We start from the raw sequence: 21,321 nt of genomic DNA on the forward strand, positions 1-21,321 counted from the left end.
CGACGGCAACTCCAAGTTTACCGACAACTTTGCAACCTAGCACAACCGATTCGAGGACGCGCGGGATCCAGATGACAGCACATTATGCGGTAGCACATTACAGTTGACGTTAATGGATTTGTAAACAAGAGGGTGCAGGAGGAGGAGCGTGTGTGTGTGTGTGTGATTAGGTTGGCAATTTTCACACATACTTTGCTCGGGGTCGGCCTTTTGATCGGCTAATGCGGACTGACATTTGCCAATCGTTTTGCAACGTGGTCAACGTGCAGCTGCAGCGAGATAACGGATATTATTCGTTCAATTAAAATTCATGCTTCTTGATTTGCTGCGCTAGCAGCGTTTTTTTATCCGCCTGCTTGGTTTGATTGGCTGCATGGCGAAATGAAGAAATAAAATTAATAAGTTTTGATTTTTCCCCCGTCGACAGTCTCGCGATAAAAATTGCAACAGCCTGCCACGATCCATTGCGCGCTCGAACAGAAATGAAAAGGAGTTATAAATGATCATTATGTGTACGGGGTTTGCGAATCAATAAAACTATAATTACCTGGACATGACATGACAAAATGATGATAATTTTTAGCTTAAGTGATTTTCTTCCTCCGGCGTCGCGAACGATTCGCAGGAATGCGATTCCCAAAACTCGTTTCCTTCGAAAATTTTGTGGGGCTTGCACTTTTGGAGAGCCCCTCGCGCATCGCGCGAGGGTGACTGACAGCTCGTTTGACAAGTCATGCTCGCGAATGCTTCAAAAGTTGCAATTTCATGCAATTTATATTAATTAAATGAAAACTTTGTTCTTCGCGTCGGCTTCGGTCCCGTTCCGGTTATCGCGCGGAATCTCTGGAAATGAACGAACAAAAAAAAACCAAAATGGCGCCGGCGGCGCCGCCGCATCGGATCGAAACGTCAATTAGACAGCCCAGCGGTGGAGAGCGTCTCTCTAAATGGCACGTTTCACAACCCAGCGGGTTTGCACATCTCGCGATGCAGTTACAAAAGATTAACTTCTACAAGTTCTGCCTGGAGCCCGGGTTGATGAGAAGTACTTAGAAGTGGCGAGGAGAAGGAGGGGAGGAGGACATTAACAGCATAAACAGGTGTTGAATTTAGCGTTAGATTGGAGTGCTATGATAATTCGATGGCTGTTAGCCTTTTAGATTAGATGCTAATTTCGAGCGGCCCCTCGCCGCCGCCACCGTACTCGATGAGAATAGTTTCATGCACTCGTGCTTTTTTATGACGGGCAGGTACAGTAGCGGCCCCTCGCGCACCAATTTGTCCGAACTCGGCTGACGTGTATATTACTCGATGAAATATGGTTACTGCGATGGGCGCGGAAAACAAACGGCTGAAAATTACCCTCTGATACGCACGATAAGTCGGCGTGGATTAAAATTTGAATAAAATCCGAATTTGTACTCTAATTTTTCAACTGTTACAAAACTATCTCAATTTCTGACCCGTCAGCGCGGCCGGCTTAGCGAGATGATTGAGGTTCGGGGTCTCAGTTTAGACACCTCTCGAGTCCAATTAATTACAATAAAATCCTACTTTAACCCCCTACCAACACTAGTGTACACAATCTGCTTACGACCTATTGTTCGAGTCGCGCAAAAGTGACGCTTACGCCAAAGCGCTTCCCAACTGTGAAATCCGTCATTTGCTCGCGAACAAAGTGATCAAACTCTTTCCTCGTTTATAACCTTTTACTGGCAGCACTGCCTCGAGGCTGCTGCCATCGGCAGCAGCAGCAGCTGAATGTCACAATCGAATCTGCTGACGTAATGCAGCCTAATAGATTTTTAAATGTCACAATGAGCCGCCAACAGTAGCGATGTTCTGGAAACGGGCGCGCCGCTTACCTCCTGGTGCGTTCTCGGTTCGCTCTGCTTTTTTCTGTGTTATTGTTACTGATTGTTATTATTGTTATAAATATTTAAAAGCATAATTAAGATCGAGAGCGCTCGAGGTGAAACTGCACCGTCACTGCCGTTTCTCACATAATTGGGAACGGAACGAGGCCCCTCGCGCGAACTCCGCGCTCCTCCTGGAGCAGAAGGAGTGAGTCACAAAGGATGATTAATTGCTCGCACTTTGGGTTTTTGCTAGGCCCGGACCGAAGGTCCGGAGGAAGGAGTCTATTAAAAATGAATGCAAACTGTCAAAGCTAGTTAAGTATTTGAATGATTTTCAATTTTGGTTCGTGTTTTATTGAGTACCCGGAGGGACGCGCTGTCATCGATTCCCCGCGGAGTTAGGCGAAGGTTTTAATGAATTCTTTATCGTTCTTTTTTCCAGGTGGCAAGGACGAGGATGGCAACAGCATAAAGAACGGCCTCGGGCTCGGTGGTTCGTCCGGACTGAGTAAAAAGCAGCGGAAAGCGCGCACGGCCTTCACCGACCACCAGCTGCAGACGCTGGAGAAGAGCTTCGAGCGGCAAAAGTACCTGAGCGTGCAGGACCGGATGGAGCTGGCGAACAAGCTGGGACTGAGCGACACCCAGGTCAAGACGTGGTACCAAAATCGAAGGTAGGTTCCTCCCTTGTTCAGCAGAAAGTGTCATCTTATTTCTTGAAAGCTAAGAATTTGCTCAGAATAATCAGCTCCTTCAGCTTCCTCCCCGTTTTTGTGATCATATTTCTTGAAAGCTTGAAAAATTTCACCGTTATAGCAGGAAAACAACTCTCTTTTGCCCTTTTCCTTCGAAACTGAACGCGATCAAAACAATGCTGCGCAGCAGCGCAGCTGTTCTGAGCTGTCAAACGTTGTGCCCAGTGAGTTTCACCACTCACGAATTGACACACGGTCGTAACATCCGCAGGTCAGCTTCCAATAAAAGTGGTCATCATATTTCTTGAAAGCTTGGAAAATTTCACCGTTTTTGCCATAGAAAACAACTCACTTTTACCCTTTTTCTACCGAAACTGAACGCGATCAAAACAATGCTTCGCTGCGATGAGTTGCCAAAAGTGCCAAGTGCCTAGTGAGTTTCATCACATACGAATTGACCAAATTCAATAACAATTGTCAATTTTTTTTTTGAAGCTTAGAAATTGCTCAAAATTATCATTTCTTACAGCTTCCCCTCAGTTTTTGTGATCAAATTTCACCGTTTTTGCTAGAGAACAACTAAATTTAACACTTTTTCGTCAAAATCAAACGCGATCAAAACATTGCTTCACAGAGACTGCTGTGATGAGCTGTCAAACGTGCCACGTGCCCAGTGAGTTTCGTCAAACACGAATTGACCATGTTTTTCCTGCAAATATTTGACATTTCTCTACCAAAACAATGCAGCTGTGCCCAAAGGATTTCAAGACAATTTTTTTGCGCACATTTGTCACTGAAACCGGTTTCGTTACACGTCAGCGTTTCGCAATCCGAGTGCGATCTCGGCCTGTCTTCGATTTCAATAAATCAGCTTCGGTCACACAGACATTCCCAGCGGCCGCTGGACCAAATCCGGACCGTTCGAGCATGACTCCGTACCGTATGTGCGAAGGTACATTACTTGACAGTTCTCCAGTTTCCAACGCAGGCGTCATTGTCGTTCCCACGAACGATCGAGTATCGTCCGTGAAATTCTTCGTTCAAATATTTCCCTTTCCATCTTGTTACACGCGATCGAATTGATTCCGAACGAGGAACTAGGAAGAGACTACACATTCCAGCGGCCAATCATGCGTGATGCCGGATATCCCCCGGGTTTTGTCCCAGCCTGCTCCAGATTTCATTCACAAATTGACGATTCCGGACCACACCAGCTTGAGGCAGAAGTGATCGAGTGGCCCGATGTGCCATTAAATGAATCAAATTAAATAAACAAGATTATAACATGCTTTGTTATGGGGTTTGCGTGGTGAATCGGGGGAAGAGAGTCCCAAAACTATCAATGAGCACGAACACACGCATAAGGGGAAGAAGGGAACCACAAAATCAAATAGATGTAAATTACTGTCGATAATTTACTATACTAGAGAACGAACAGCAGAGCGAGCGAGGGGGAAGAAGATGAGCAGCCGGAGGCTGCCGGCTTCCAAGCGAACCGGTCCGGTCGGAAATTACAAGGGAAAACACCACAGAGAAAGAACGAAGGAACAAATTGGAGGCAACTTCAAAGTTTTTATTTTCGGAGGTTTGCGGTTCCTGCAGCTTCTTCCGCCTCCGCAGTGTAGTAGGAGTCGTTGGCATGGCGAAAAGAAGGCCGGGGGAAAATAAATTTTAATCTAATCCAATTTGTGTATAGTTTTTGCGGCGAGAGGTGTCAACTACGGGCTTGGAGTGATTTCGTCCACCCCCCCGAACCTGCCGGCTTGCGCAGTCTGCGTCTGCGGGCGGAACAGAGGATAATGTAATTAGCAATTATCACTTCCGGAAGCTGGCGGAACCGAAACCCCGTGATGAAATTAAGTTCATTTGCACAGGCCGGGAAGGTGTCGAGAGTTCAAAGGGGTAAAGTTTGATTGAATTCTTGGAAATCCTCGGAAAAGGGGTGTGAGTGGATCCAATTTAGAACGGGGATTAAAATTTTCCAGCTGGAAGCGATTAAAACGTGGGTGGACAAACTCACTGGGCTAGTTTGGAAATTTTGACAGCTGCGCTGCAAGCGCGCGCTGGCACAACCGCTGGGCAGTTTGACAGCTCGCGTAGCGAGGCACGTGGTGCGGTAATTTTGCAGCGTTTTTCAAAGTTTTGAGCAATATGATCACAATAACGACCTCAAAATGACGGCGATTACCTGGGGGCGAGTCAATTGAGTCGCCAAACCGGTCATTTCGCTAATGAGCAAAAAGCACACACCGCCAGAACAAACATCGCTAATGGAAGAATCACCGTACATTTGTGTAAACCGTATAATCATCATATTTCAATAGTATATTGTGCGAGCGAGAGAGAGAGAGAGCGAGCGAGAAAGTCGAGTCTAAACCATATGCCGTGAAGTGGAGGTCGGATCACTGTCAGTCACCACCACCGCAAACTGGGGCCGGCAATTGGAACGCATCAAACGCTATGCAAATTATGTCATTTCGTTTTTCGATCAAAATGTTAAATTATTATTTTGCCCTGCGCTACCAATCCCAGCCAGTGGTGGACAGCTGTGCGGCAAACAAACAGTCAGTCGGACAGACGTTGGTCAACAGACAGCCGGACCAACACACGTACGCACCTGTCATTACGGCTTTGATTTATTGTTTGTGGTTTTGCGATATCAATTTATTTATTATTTTTACCGGGCAACGTCGTCGTTGCCCGGCTGTGGGCCCAAACCAATGGAAAAAAATAACATGATTTAATACCTGATTAAATTACCCGTCCCCGCAATTGGCCAAGGGATCAGACAGCAAACAGCACAGATTGGCGTTCCTGACCAACTGGTGATACCCAGCCAAGCAATCGGGCTCTATCGATGAGAAAATTTAGCTTTTTTTTCGTTCCGTTTTACCACACCACAATCATAAGTGGCCGGACCCAATAAAACCTTCGGAACGAATTTGTTTCCAAACCAGCCAGGATAACAAACGTTCGCCTGTTAGAACATAAAAATTCTTACGACTGTAACCGCATAAAAACCGCAGCGAAGCTATTAAGATAACAGTGCTCCGGGTCTCCATAACTAATGAACTCGCAACAACCCCCTTTTCGGTTGTTGGTCTCCCCACAGGACTCGTACTTCAGTTTTGGTATGTAAACTTAAATTTTCCACCTTTTTTCGGTCCTTTTTCGCCCTCGTAGAGGGCGCCACACCGCTTAAAAGTCGATTTAATCGCTAGTGCGATTGTTATTTATGAGGTGCGCCGCCGCGAGTTGCACCAAGACGTGCTTGAAGGGGGAAAACAGCGTTTAACTATTGCATGCCAATCGGCGCTTGTAGATAAAGGCAGAAATTAACGCGTTTTGTCGTATGCAAATTTGCCTTTCCTTGCGCTGCGGGAAAGTTTCCTTGAACACGCGTCAATTCGTCGCGAGCGACGACCACTGGGCAGTTTTGGTGTTTTGACAGCGGCGTGCAGTAGGCGTCGCGTGTGCGTTGTTTTTGTTTACGTTCGTGAGAGGTGAAAAGTGTGTAAACGTGATTGGAGAGTGAAAGAAATCTTTGCTTTCAAGAAATATGATGACAAAATCGATTAAAAGGTAGCGAATTTTCAAGCATTCGAAAAAAATATGATCACAAATACTGTAAAAACAGTCAGAGATTTGTCGTTTGCAAATTTGCGTCGCGACCACTGGGCAGTTAGACGTTTTGACAGTAGCACGCCGCAGGCGTCGCGTGCTTTGTTTTTGTTTACGTTCGCGAGGTGAAAAGTGGCAAACGCGTTAGAAAAGTGATAAATTCCTAGCTTTCAAGAAATATGATGACAAAACTGTTCAAAAGGCAGCGGATTTTTCAAGCATTCGAGAGCTATGATCACAATCGGCAGCACAAACGCTTACCCGTGGAAAAACGAGCGGAAAAATGGTCGAAAGCTCCTCCACGCTCTAATTGAACCACTTTGAGCGAGGCTTGATTTATGACACCCGGCTCCGCACACAATTAACGGTGCTACCGTGTTTCGTCGAGGCCATCCAAATTACCATCTAAATAGAGAGCTAACAAATTAATTTCGGGTAGTTTCGGTGTCACTTCGTGCGCGATTGATTCCTTTTCCGCGCGCGCGGGAACGCCAAACTCGTAAAACATAACCCTAAATATCCTTTTCGCTTCCGGTAATGGTCGGGCAAAAAACCGAGCAATAAATCGTTAATGCGTGCGCTTCGTTACTAATTTGAATTTGATTTATTACGAGTGGCAGCGGTGTTTTCTTCCTCTGCGTATTCAAATACTACCGCGAATTCGTCAAACAGTCGTCGTCGAGTGCCCATTGTTGAGCTCTTTTTTACGGTCGTTTCAGCGATCGTAAAAGAATGAGAGCGTTCGTCCCTCGCAAAAAAACCGGCGTACAAGAGAGCTGCGTTCACAGTAACAATGTGCGCTCCTCTCGGCGCAAACCGCAAGGAATTAACACAAAACTAACAAATTTATTCATACTTGAGTGTAATAAATTTGCATATAAACTATAAATTATGTCCGCACTCACATACACTGCATGTGCGAAGAGCAGAGCAGGACTCAGTCGTCGTTGCGAGCGCGCTCGCTCGCAAGATGACGATTTATCAAAGGCTTGGGCAAACGAGGCCAATTGCACGGGTGGTAATTAGCTTCGACGAAAATCTCGTGTAAAGTAGCGCTGGGAACCCCCACCCCGCTCCGTGCACTTCTTCCAACTGGTGATGATTAATTGGCGCACGAGGTGCGCGCCGGTATGACCCCGAAGCGCCTCGACAAATCCCATTTGTCATTTCACACTTGACGATTTGGCTGTAGGGAGGGGCGCCAAGCCAGGTCACTTCCCGCTGCGTCCAAGGGTTCGGAGACACCTCTGCCGAGCGGCGTCTCACCTTTTTTCACGCTCGATCATAATTGGATTTAGAGAGGATCTTTGACGACGATGACGAGTGCGATGCATCTCGAGCCCGCTCATTAAAGGATCTGGACCGGGGGCGTCAAAGGGCGCTTTTAAGAGTAACCTTTCCGGTGGCGCCACACCCGAATCCTGCGGCGCCGGAAACTGAGTCAGCACAAATCTCTCCGGGTTCGTTTCTTGCTTTTTTTTCCACTATATCATCTTCTAATTATTACCCACTCACTTTCGGGGCCTCTTTTCCCTCCTGGAGGCTGCTGCTGCTCATTGATTGAGCGTGTGTAGGTGCCTTAAGAGTGCCAAATCACTTTGATGCCTACACGGAGATATCTGGAAGCTTGCCCAAAACTGGGCTTCGAGCGCTCTCTTGTAGGAGGAGCGGGAGGGAACGGGCGGAAATTTGTTTTAGAGAAGCCTAATTGAAAGTGTCTGCGATATGTATCAATGGTGGTAACTTTTTCATGTTTTTTTCTGTGCTGCTTTGGTCGGCCGCTGCGGCAACGTGACCGACGGTAGGAGGGACATCGGCCTCCGCTGCGGGACGTTTGATGACCGGCGACGACCGTTCGCTAATTGTGATTGTATTTGGCAAAAGTTGGCTGGATGACGCCGACTTTTGGGCTCCAACTCGTCGTGATCATATTTCTTGAAAGCTTGGAAATTTGCTCTATTTTAATCGATTTTGTTATCATATTTCTTGAAAGCTAAGATTTTTTCACTCTAGAAACACGTTTACACACTTCACTTCACGAACGTAAACAAAAACAACGCAAAGCAATTGGAGGTTGCTTGGATGCAACATCGCGGTTGACAGTTCGAGGTCCTCGAACACTTGTGAAAAGTTGATAGAAATTTCACAATTCGACATTTAATCATAACAGTTGTGATTATATTTCTTGAAAGTTTGAGAATCTGCTGCATTTTAATCGATTTTGTCATCATATTTCTTGAAAGCTAAGAATTTTTCATTCTACAAACACGTTCACACACTTTTCACTTTACGAACGTAAACAAAAACAACGCAATGCAATCTGTGGTTGCTTTGATGCAGAATCGCGTTTGACAGCTCAAATTCTCCAAACTACCCAGTGAGTGTGACTTAGTCGTGAATTGATCGTGTGCAAATTGACATTTGATAGAAATTTCACAAATAGGCGTCAACCGCGTCAACAAACGAAATTGGAGGTTGCAAAAGTGCCCACTGAGTTCGCGCTCGTCGCGAATTGACCGCTACCATTTGACAGTTACCGTTAGTGTGGCAAATTCGGCCCGCACCCCTCAAAAACAGTAATTTAGTTTGTTTTACATTCAAATCGCGTGCAAAAACGCCACAAATTCGGAACCCCGTCGCAAATGGAATTTTTTTTATTGTGTTGAGCTCTTTTGTCGCACACAAAAGAAACGTCAACGAGGCACGACTTACAGTTATAAGCGCTCGCGCGCTAGTATTGGTGCAATATCGAGCTAATTAATCGACGAGGAATCGTCCGGGAGATCGGTGGGATCGTAATCGTCGACGGAGGGCAGCTTAATTTGAGTTTTATTGCGCGATACGCTCCGCAGGAGCGTGTTCGCTTCAGAGGAGAATGATAAATTAATCGCTTTCTTTAGAGGGGACTCGAGGGGTACGGGAAAAGGTGACAATATTTTCAACTTTTTCTCGAACCTGCCGACTGGAGGGGTTGACAGAGTGATTAATGAAAGTTTTGATCCTTTCACGTTTTTTCCTCTCGTAGTCGGAGTTTGAAGAACAAGAAAACCGATTAAAAAATTACTTTTATGACTTTTTTTTTTCGCTGAACAAGCCTCGCTTGCATCTCCGGAGAGGTCCGAGAGATTAATTAAAAAGTTATGATTACGTCGAAATTGCGAATCAATCTGCACGTGGAAGGGTGACAAATGGACAAGATGCTGCCGGTTAACGAGTTTTCGTTTTCTTTTGAAATCAAAAGAAAAGAGGAAAGAAAAAAACTGTCAAAAGGGGAAAACGAGTGCCTCTTAATTCGCCCTCGTTGCTTTGTGCGCGGCACTTTTAAGGCAATTTCGCCCCAAGGGGAAAAGTTTTGCAAACGGGCTGAAAAAAAAACACGAAGAAAGAATTTAGCCAGGACCGGTAATTGACACCATCTGTGTACGGTACACAATGGCTGTGGCGGCCACACTTCACCGGGCTTCGCCCGGTGCGAGGGCGGGAACACAAGCAAATTTTTATATTTATTGCATTTAGCCCCTTTATGACAGAAGCGAGCGAGAGAGCGAGCCAGAAAACCAGTTCGAGCTCGTTAGTTGGACTTTTTTTCGAAAATCAATGAGCTGGAAATGCCCAATGAGCTTGAGGCGACGAGGAGGGGGGAGCCGTGACAAACTCGTAAAACTTTAGAGCGTGGTTAGAGCGGGACAGAAAAATGGCTGCCGGCTGTCGTCGCTATTGAGCTGGAACCAGCTGGGTCGCGCGAGCTAAGCGCTCGTACAAAGTGATTTAACGGTCAGTAATGGCGACGGGGACGGGCTCGTGATTGGCTGAGTCGCGATCGGTGTGGTGGCGAGCGAAGCTCGTGCATTTTGTAGCGAACAATACAAATTACAAGTGTCTTAATCTTTAATCTCGACGCGACCACTACTTTGTAGTAATGGGTTGACCGCGCGGCGCGCCGAGTTGTGTATATTTTTCCGCGAAACATTGCTTGATTAAATTTATCACTCACTCACGTGAGCGCGAGCTCACGATCACGAGGGAGAGGGCGATTTACATGAAAATAATATCATTACTCGGCGTTGAGATGCATTCCGAGGGAGGGTGGAGAGTTGCGGTGGTGCAAAAATGCAGACAGACATAACCTGAAAACATTAAATAATGAGTAATGAATATTTCAATTATTCATGGGTTGTTGTGCGAGTGAGAAGGTAGCGATTTTTCATCTACAAAACTCATTTAGTGCTTCATTGTTGTACTCTAAATGGGCGATGTTCTGGCCGCCGTCGGTAATTGCGGTTGCTTCGCAACCCCGCGCGTGATAGGTCTTCCCGGGAACCGGGGGCCAATTATTGCCTCTTGCACGATCCCGGGCCGGCGATGCAAATGCACAAGTCGGGACCGGGCCTCGCACGCCAAAACGTTTATGCGTTCTAAACGTTGCAGAACCGGAATCAATTGCGTGATTGTCGGGTAGAAAAGAGATCATTTTGTACCCTCTCTCACTTCCCACTGGAACGATCGGGAGGTCCACTAAATTGCCACGTTAGGCCGGAAAACTGGTTCGCTCGCCCCTCGGACATCTCCCATAAGGTTCCTGCTGCCATTTTTTCGTAAATCGTGCGCCGTTTTCCACTTCGTTTGGAGCGGAGCAGTACTTGCACACTCCGTAATTGCAACCATTGCCGGGCAAAGAGATGATGATGATGGCGCGCCGGGAATCGTGGAATGTCCCGCGGCGTGACGCCGCGTCGGAATGTTGGCCCGGGCGATGGCGGCTTCTCGAGATGGTGGTCATCATATTTCTTGAAAGCTTGGAATTTGCTCACTACAATGCGTTCCAAACTGGTTGAAGTCAGAATTTGTCATCATATTTCTTGAAAGCTTGAAATTTTGTCACGTTTGACACGACGAACTGACACTTCACGAAACTGATAAGCTGATAAGCTGTCAAACTGCCGAATGATGAAAAAAAATTTAACATATTTCTTGAAAGCTTGGAAAATTCTCACAAAAATGCGTGCAAACTGTCAAAACTCTAAATAGGTCATCATATTTCTTGAAAGCTTAAAATTTAACACTTTTCTTCACCAAAAACACATTTGTTTTCCTCCAAACGACGCACTGTCACCCACCTCCAAAAACTGCCCAGTGAGCTTGTCGCACCGCACCGCGTGACAAACTGGCAAACAACCCAGCGAGTTTGCACGTCGCGTGGAGCAGATGCGTGCAACTTTGCAACAACGCTACACGCCCGGGAAAAGGGACACCAATTCAAACAACAGCGGTAACAATTAAGTGGAAATTGTTGGAAATAATTGCCCCCTCCCCCCTCGCAAAGTTGCATTTCACACCCCGGTCTACGCCGCCACCGCCGTCTGGTGGTTGATGCACGCAACTGAATGAACGCATCCAACCGTGCCGGGTCTGGCTGGCTGGCGGTTGATGTTTTATAAGTTATGAACTGTGTGCATAATAATGAAGAGTTGGGGGGGGGGCAGGGTAAGCTTAGCGCAAAACATGCATATGCCATTTAAACCGGTCTTATCGGCGAATATAGATCAACGCGCGCGAGCGCTCGGTTTACGGAACAAAACTGGGAAACTGCTTACGACCTGATATGGATGCTAATGTCGGAAAAAAATGCGCAAAAATAACAATAAACGTTTATTTATACATAACACAACAAGTCGCTCTCCGGCTCTAACTGAGCGTCGATTAATAGAGTCGTAATTCAAGGAAAAGCGTAATTAAAAGCCTATTTTGCCCTTCTTTCTCTCCCTTTTCCAGAACCAAATGGAAGCGACAGACCGCGGTCGGGTTGGAGCTGCTAGCGGAAGCCGGAAACTACGCTGCCTTCCAGCGGTTGTACGGAGGACCCCCATATCTGGGCGGTTGGCCGTACCCGGCCCAGGCCGGTCCTCCAGGAGCGCCCCAGAGTGCGGTGGACGCGTACTACCGGCACGCGGCCGCAGCCGCCGCCCTCCAGAAGCCTCTGCCGTACCGGATCTACCCGGGAGTGCCCGGCCTGGGAACGCTCAACACCATCCCCGGTCCGAGCGGCCCGTTCCCACACCTGTCGGCCTCCACGTCCCTGTCCACGCTGAGCAGCTACTACCAGGCGAGCAGTCAGCAGGCGGCGGTGGCCGCGGCAGCCGCAGCTTCCCAGGTGGGCGGAGCCGGAGTCCCAGGGAGTCAAACAAGTCCCGGAGCGGGCGGCGGAAGCGGCAGCAACGGAAGCGCAGCCAGTCACAACAATGGCGCAGGTAACTCAAACAACAACAACAACCACGGCAGCACCAGCAGTCTCAGCAGTCAGCCCCGGCGGTCGCCGAGTCCAACGCTCAACCCCGGCAGCCCGCCGGGACGGTCCGAGAGCAATCCCGCCAGCGACGACGAGGAGGAAAACATTCAGGTCTGAAGACTGCGCCGTGTGATTGACCCCGCAACACTCATATATACGTATACATACCTATAAAAGGGAGAGCAGAAAGCGTGCGCGAAAAGAAAATAGTGATTATTATTTTTAATAGCATTTATTTAAAGCAGATATTATTTTTTAAAGTGAAATCATTAGCGAAAAAATAAGAGAATCCGAGCGAGAGTTGAAATGTCACGCTGACAGCGCATTGTTTACGTTTATCGCGCGACCACATTTGCCAAAGATCCGGAAAACGGTCGCGAAACGTAAACAAAAGCCGGGTTGCCCAGTGGGTGCGCGCAGCGCACGGTTGAACTGCTTGCTGTCAGAATCCGATGACGTTTCCTCTTTGAGCGAGCGCGAGTGCGTGTTTGTGTAAATAAGTTTATATTCTCAAGATTCGGGAACAGACGATGACGGGAGCAACTCGCCGTGGTTAATTTTGTTTTTGTTGTATAGATAATGGTAATAAAAAATCATCGTGAGCGAGCAGAGAGAGACTAACCAGTGAGAGATCGGCGCCGGCAAACGAGAACTAAATTTATTAACTATAATCTTAATTTATGATAATAGTATTTGAAAATAATTATTTAATTATTTTATAAGTGTAAAATGTTGTAAACTTTTCGTCCCCCTTCAATTTCCCCATGCTCTTTTCCCATGTGATTTCCCCTTCCCCATAAAAAAATGTGACGAAAGCCTTTTCCCAAAACGCTTTAAAAAAAAGTTTATGATTTTAGCAGCTGCCGCTGCCACCGCCCAATTAACGCTCTCGCGACTGTGAGAACTCCGACCGACATTCATCATGTTTTGCGCTTTTGTGACTGAACCACAACCCAAACTTGCTCAACCGGAACCACAAATGACAGAAGAAGAAAAATAACAGTGAGTTGCAACGGATTTGCCAAAATTTAGTTTAAAAAAGTGCGTGCGCCTTGGCTCGGAAAAAGCGATGCAGTATTAAACAATTTTAAAGAAAGTCACAAATAAACAGAAGTGAAAATGTAAACAGACATTCCTCCATCTTAAGTTTTATGCAGCAAAACAAATGATAAACAGAGATACACACAACTATTTTTAAAAATGCAGAAGAAGACATAATTTTGTTGGTTGGTTTCCGTCACACAAGTGGGGGTGAACGACGTAAGCTAGGTAGTTATTGGAAATTGTACATATTGATATAAATATATTCCGTACGTTTGTAAGTGGAAAATTCTCACCCCGGTAGCAGCATTCCGTTTCGAATCAAACAAATTTGAAGAAATAAACAAAACAAAACGCTCATAAAAAGAGGTTAACAAGCTGGAAAAATCGTACTCTCAGATTGTATAGACTCAACCAGCACACACTCACTTACACACCCGTACACAAACACATCAAAGCCGAACGCTGAGAAATCGAAATGGAACGCGCATTGTAAAGATCATACACTTAACTGGAAAATATTACGAGAAATAAACATGGAAAGTTATGAAAATTAGACGAACCAAGCTCGTGGTGTCGAGTAGAACAAAAGAAATATTCCCTTTTTGCTGCTTTTTGCATAGAAACACTCACTGGGCACTTCAAGGATGACAGTTGTTTTGGGAATCACGCAATCAAGTAGTAGTCTTTGTTTTTAGTTCGCAATGTTTACAAAAAAATCAAGCTTTCAACAAATATGATGACAAAACCTGTTCAAATCAAAAGTAATCAACTAAGTTTGATGAATACAGAACATTCACAAAAAAAAGAGAGGCTTCCAAAGAACTCGTTTCCTTTACTTTGTCAATTCGTCCCAAGCAACACTCACTGGGCACTCCAATGTTGACAGCTGATTTGGAGATCGCAGTAAGCGAATCGTGTTTGTTTTGCGTTTGCAATGTTGACAAGTGAAATTTTCAAGCTTTCAAGAAATATGATGACAAAATCTGTTTGAAAATTTGAGCATTCAAGAAATATGATGAAAATTCTGATCAAAACATCCTAGAATAGTTAGAGGCTTGCTTGTTAGCCGACCCCAAAATGACAGCTTGAAAACGGTACAAATGTTTTTTTCCCTCTTCCTGTCATCGATCGCTTCGCGCGATCAGATCCGCGTTGGTGCGTACAAATGCAATTTGACTTTTAATTCACATTAATGAGCACGTACGCACACACATCGAGCTGTGTGTTTGGCGAGGAGGAGTAGGAATGTAACAAAACGAATACAAAAAAAAATCGAACAAAAAAAAAACAGCACTAAACCGGTAATGATAATACAATTGGATGGAGGAAAAAGAGAGTGAGAGAGCGCAGTAACAGATCGCTGCCGCCACGCCGGTGAGAAAGAGGCCGCGACGCCGCGTCGCCACCGACGCGTCAAACAAGGAAGTGCAACAACAACCTCCGGAACCAAATTGGGCCTCTAGTTGGTGGAGCCGGTTGGTAACAGATGGTTAAAACATAATTAAATTGTGAAGGTGAGAAAGAGTCGGAGAAATACTCACTCACACAAATGTAGAGCGCAAACTCGCACAGAAAAAAAGGAGCCTCGGACCCCGGCGGGAATATTGAATCTAATTGAAAGCAAATTACAGAACGATTATGTTCAACATGTAGTGCTCGGGACGGGAAGAGTGGGCAAGCGAAAGTGCATTACAGACCGCCGCCACTACTGACTGAACCGGCGAGGTAACATATGTCATAATTCATCGAGGCTCGGAGGAAGAATTTTCACACGGCAGCAGCCTGCGGTAACGAGCGCACTGCATACAAATTTAATAAATTGGATGCCTCGTTTGCCGATGCAACTTTGTTTTCTTTTTTGTTTGATGGATTCGGTTCGGAACAAGCCGACGAGAGCGGCATGATGCCGCGCTTGATTTGCTGATCATATTGGTTGAATGCTGGAGGAAACGTGTTGGCAGCAGCAGTTTTGTCATCATATTTCTTGAAAGCCAAAAGTTGGAAGAGACACAGCAAATCCGAAACATTTTGTCATCATATTTCTTGAAAGCTTGGAATAATCACTTGTACACACAACAGGCGCGTTTTACAAACTGAGAACGCAGCTTGACGTTTGATGGAAGCTGAATCTGAATGTTGACGTTTTTCAAGTGCCCAGTGAGTGTAGCGTGGCACGGATTGACGGCGAAATGTGTTTTTTTTTTCATTTGTAAACAAGTAATATTTTTTCGACGGAAGCAGCACGATTCCTTTGGTTTTGGTGATATTTTTTCACAAAAGTTGAAGAATTCACCCAAATCAGGAACATTTAGTCATCATATTTCTTGAATGCCTGGAATCATCACTTGTAAACACAACAAACTGGTTGGGCAAACTGAGAACGCCTGTTGACGTTTGACGCAGCGTGCTGCGATCAAGCTGAAAGTTGTCGTTCTTCATGTGCCCAGTGAGTGTGGCGTTGCGTGAATATACTGAGAAATCTATCTCTTTACCCTTACCAAAAATCATGATTTTCTGAGTTCAATATCGCACTTATCAAGCGAATTTTTCAGTTCAACCCATATAACCATTTTTATGGTTGTAGTAGCTGAACTCAAAAAATCGTATAGAAAAGTGGGAGATTGAACTCAGAAAATCATGATTTTAAGTAAGGCTGTTGTTATTGTTTTAATAGATTTTGAGATTGAAAATTTTCTTCCAAAAGCGTGAAAAATTGTAATTTTACGAGCGACAGCATCAAATCAGGAGCATTCTGTCATCATATTTCTTGAAAGCATAAAATAATCACTTGTAAACAAGGCAAATTCGTTCTGCGCCTGGGAGCAGCACGATTCCTTCTGTTTTGTGATGATTTTTACCAAAAGTTGAAGAAAACACCAAATCTGGAACATTTTGTCATCATATTTCTTGAAAGCTTGAAATATTCACTTGTAATCACAACAAACGCGGTTTGCAAACTGAAAAAGAGAACGCAAGTTGACTTTTGATGCAGCTTGCTGCGATCAAGCTGAAGATTGACATTCTTCATGTGCCCAGTGAGTGTTACGTGGCGTGAATTGACAGAGAATACCCTTTCTTATTATTGTTTTGATTTTACGATTGTAACTAAAGGCTAGTATGCAGATCGGAAGGAAAGGGGCCAAGAAACAGCTTTACGAACATCAGAACAAAGGAGAGTGAGCGTTTTCTTGGGGCTTTTCTTCACCCTTTCTGACTTGCTTGCGCTGCCGCTGCTGCCCATTTGATTTTTTTCTTGACCGATTCCTTCCGATGTGCGTACCTTACATAATCCTCAAAAATCTTGGGAAAACTGAGTTTTACGAGGGGCAGCGTCAAATCAGGATCATTTTGTCATCTTATTTCTTGAACGCTTAGAATAATCACTTGTAAACACTGGATCAGCACGATTGTTTTGGTTTTCGTGATATTTTATCACAAAAGTTGAAGAATTCACCCAAATCAGGAACATTTTATCATCATATTTCTTGAATGCCTGGAACTATCACTTGTAAACACAACAAACACGTCTCACAAACTGAAAAGTGAGAACGCTAATTTGACATTTGAAGCAGCTTGCTGCGATCAAGCTGAGAGTTGTCATTCTGCATGTGCCCAGTGAGTGTGGCGTGGCGTGAATTGACTGATAAATCTCTTGCTTATTATTGTTTTGATTGATTTTGCGATTGTAAATATTCTTCCAAAAGCTTGATAAATCGGAAAATTTGTCATCATATTTCTTGAATGCCTGGAATAATCACTTGTCACTTAGTCTCAACAAATACGTTTCACAAACTGAACACGCCGATTTGGCGTTCAGGCTGAGAGTTGTCACTCATCATGTGCCCAGTGGGTGCACTGTTACGCGAATTGTCTGAAAAATCCTTTTCCTTATTTTTGTTTTGACCGAAAACTTATAAATAAAACAAAAATTCGCCGCGTCTGAAAGCGGCTGCTCTTCTGCTTAAAAGTACAAGCAATCACAGTCAATTCTTTCTGCATGATGCACTTTTGAAGTGGAAAATTTAATGCAAAACTGAACAAAAGGCCCCCACCCAAAAAAAAAACTTTAAACTCCCAAGTGTATTTATAACAACCGAAATGAAAGAACCGACTCGCGGGCGCGTACGCTGAAAAATTGTAAGTTAATTAACCGTTTTATTAAGGGAGAGACGAACAAAAAAGGGAGCTTGAAAAGGGAATATTTTTCTTTGATTTTTTTTTTCTTTTTGAATCTTTTTTTGGGGGAAGATGCTGGACCTAAAGTTATGAGGAGGAGGAGGAAACAGAAGGAGATAATTGCGCGGCTGTCGCGCCCAGCAGTGGGTAACACGGGATTCCGAAACTTCCATCATCGTGTAATTACTTGCTGCGGGAGGACCCTTTGATGGACTTGGTTGAGGAGTTGTTTCAGGAAAAAAAAAGTTATAAATTACCTAACCTTACTTTTTTTAAGGCAGTTTGACAAGATTCTGATAGTTTCATTTTGTTGCGATTCCTTAATGCTATTAAGATTGTTTCCAGCTACTGCCCGGGTTAATTCTCCCCAATCAGCGATCCATTCAAAAACTTCACTGTTCGTTTTTCTACTGTTTCATGGTTGGCTAACATTTTGAATTAAATCAACGTGCTTCTGTTTCGTGCGCGCGCGCTCTTTATATATTTATTTCCAGCTTTTTTTTGTGTTGTTGTTGCTCCAGCTCCAGTCACCGAAGCAAAATCATCCCTATCAAGATCCATTAGTAGTGAGGTGGCTGGAGCTTTTAAATATCTTGCAGATAGACACCGCTTAGAGACCCCGACAATTTGTTAACCCCCCGGCTCTTCCTCCAAGCGTTTCTCGCGCAGAAACGGATACCACTTCTTAGAAGAACAACGAAACCAGCGAAAAAAAAAAGTCTATATATGATGAAGTATTTTTACTAGCCATCATTAGGCACGGGGCTCGATAAATTTAATAATAGTTATTGAACGATTTTCGGGTGAAGATATATTTATTGCTGCGCGAGACCCCCCGTCCGCAGTCAACAATAGAATCATGTTGAAAAACGCTTTTATCTCCACGACGATGTGCCCAGTAGTGGGCTCCTTTTTCTACCGTCCATGCCGGGACCAATACACTGACCGGGCAGGTCAATTGAAGAAGTTAATCGTGGCAACTCGGGGCCCGGTGGGACGTCCACGAATTAGCTAACGATCCAATTTGGTCATGCTCCTGACAGCGCGACGACCATCAACAACACGAGAAGCGCTTCTTCACAACAACGGCCACAAAAGCTCAAGCTATTCGAATCTCCGCGGTCAGGGGTCGGCGCAGAAAAAAAACCTTTTAACCTGAAAGAAAGCAAAAACCTTCCCCGGGATAAATGCGCATTGTGCGTTTGAGAGCCTGGAAAAATGTGTACATAAATTACCACCTCTCGAAATAATGGCTGAACACGAGGGCCTAATAAGTGGAGGAAACGACGTCAGAATGAGTCCCCTCCCGAAAACGGAGAAAAGAATGAGTCCTGCCCCTGCATGACAGTGACGTTTCTGGGGAGGTTCTGCGTCGCTTCGCGACGAGTCAAACTCACTGGGCAGTCACAGTTTGACAGTTGATATCAGTTGGGTCGACGAGTTGTTTGTGTTTACAAATGAAAAAATTTCAAGCTTTCAAGAAATATGATCACAAAATCGAACCAACACAAACCCACTCCGGGTTTATGCAACAAGATCGTTCCCTCGAAACCTCTTTGACCATAACGTCGGTCGTCAACATTTTCGAAGAAAAGTGGATTTTTACCAGTTTTAGTGTCAATTCGTAACTCATAAAACTCACTGGGCACTTGTTGGTTGACATTTTGCGCAATCGCAGCAACCTTTTTCAAAACAAACATTGATTCGTTACGAGTCAAGCTCACTGGGCAGTCACAGTTGACAGTTGATCTTAGATTGGTCGACAAGTTGGTAAGAAGTGTTTATAAGTGCTAAAATTCTTAGCTTTCAAGAAATATGATGACAAAATTGAACCAAAACAAACCTGAAATCGTCTGAAAATCTTGAAATTGTGTTTACAAGAGCAAATAATTCCAAGCTTTCAAGAAATATGATCACAAAACCGACCCAAAGCCAACCCCAAATCCCTCGCAACCTCCCTGAACCCGTCAACACCCCGCCGACGACGGGAGGTCCCGGCACGGAAGCCGGGCCAGTGGCATCGATCAAATCGACGATAAATTCACAACAATACCGGCCACAGCACAGTTTCGGCGATCAAGTGAAGATCATTAACGCGGCAGGAGAGCGCAGCGGCCTTTTGTGTCCTCCTCCCGGAGGAAACTTCAAAGAATCGCTGCTCCGCGGGAGTTGGGGCAGGAGGAATTCTATTGTCCGGTTCCGCAGGAGTCTGGGTTTTGTGGGCAAAGGACCCGCGGACCCGGAGTGGCCTCCGAAGAGCGTTTATAATATATTTTCAGGGCAAGAAAACGATGATTGGAAATAATCGCTGATTGATCGCGCGTCAATCGGGCTTGAGTGTCGGGGCGGAACGGACGGATTTGAGGTTTTTTTTTGCTTCTTCGAGGGTAGGGGGTCAAGTTTTTGAATATTGTCGACGGCAGACGGAAGCTTGTGTGATGACCGGTCGGAGTTGAGACCCCGAGGCGATGGTGAGCGCGATTTTTGGAAGATGACAAAAAGCGATTTGAGACGAAAAGAGAACCCAATCGATTCTACCCATGAAACAAAAGTAGCTTGAACTCATTTTTGAGGAATTTTATTTTCGACGTACATTGAGTTGTCAGAAAACCAAACTTACTTTGATTAAAGAAAGTCACGCGGTAAAACAAATCGCCCCGAGCAATTTACATAAATAATGCGACCTAGAACGGAAGCATTTTACCGATTTTTGGGGCAAACGAAATCCTTACGTCCGGAACCTAACGGCTCCGTTACACGGAGCGTCGCCCGGGCTCTGTTTACATACCCCCCTTTGCGAACACGTGTTGCCAGCTTCGTTGAAACGTCAATTTGTGGCCCCGGAACACGCGTCGACGTCGTCGTCGCACCGTTTACCGATTTCAAATGTTTATAGTTTTGCTTCAAGTTTTTCTGCCCACCCCAGTTCGATTTTCCCGCCGGTCCGAACAAATCTATTTGCGCTGTTGTTGAGTGGAAACCAACTCACTTCATCATATATTGATATAATACCAATGTTAACACTTTCCGCTTGAACACCTTCCGTTTTTTCCTTTGTACTTCATAATACATGCATAAACAAATGGCTTCCTAACGTCGTCGATTTGGGCGCCCGTATTAAGGAAGACGGCCCTTTGAGGCCTATGGTACACTTCCTCCTCCGAGAAGCCGACTCGATATTTTTTCCACGAAGCGCCTCATTAATTTTTCGGGCATTTTACATCGTGTGCTCCAGTTCCATAAAGAGCTCGCTGTTCAAATTATGCGTTATGAAGTTTAACGATTGGTAATTGATTTTTTTGCTCGCACCTCGCAGTAGGCCGCCGGTAACGGCTCGCGCCGTTGAGCGTGACAGCTCCTCTGCGGCTGTCATGTGGAGATGGCGCTGCCGCAGGTTCTCTCGTTAGCATTTCGTTTGACGTTTGCGGAGGATTGTTTTGTGAGGTGGCCGCTTATGAGAAATTTTGTGAAACTTTTCATGATTTCATGAATAATGTTCACAAAATATTCAAAAAATGACAGATGTTTCACAAACCCTCATGAATGTTTATTCATGAATTTGTGAATAACACAATGCATGGTTTTGTGAACGTTTTTCTTGGTTTCATAAGTTCATGATTTATTTCCTTGAATTTACGAC

The 21,321-nt window shown here is 45.1% G+C and overlaps 1 protein-coding gene across 1 annotated transcript in view; it reads left to right on the forward strand.

Moving 5' to 3' along the window:
* The window catches only part of LOC6044379 (homeobox protein B-H1), a 39,731-nt gene extending 25,673 nt beyond the window's left edge, over nt 1-14,058 (forward strand). Inside the window, exons 2-3 of the mRNA XM_038248529.1 lie at nt 2,302-2,533; nt 11,948-14,058. Of these exons, the coding sequence (XP_038104457.1) occupies nt 2,302-2,533; nt 11,948-12,578 (863 nt within the window). The 3' untranslated portion in view covers nt 12,579-14,058. The remainder of the gene's footprint in view (nt 1-2,301; nt 2,534-11,947) is intronic.
* The last annotated feature ends 7,263 nt before the right edge of the window (nt 14,059-21,321 follow it).

The sequence above is a fragment of the Culex quinquefasciatus genome, chromosome 1, assembly GCF_015732765.1.
Source record: "Culex quinquefasciatus strain JHB chromosome 1, VPISU_Cqui_1.0_pri_paternal, whole genome shotgun sequence".
In the NCBI taxonomy this organism is placed as follows: Eukaryota; Metazoa; Arthropoda; class Insecta; order Diptera; family Culicidae; genus Culex; species Culex quinquefasciatus.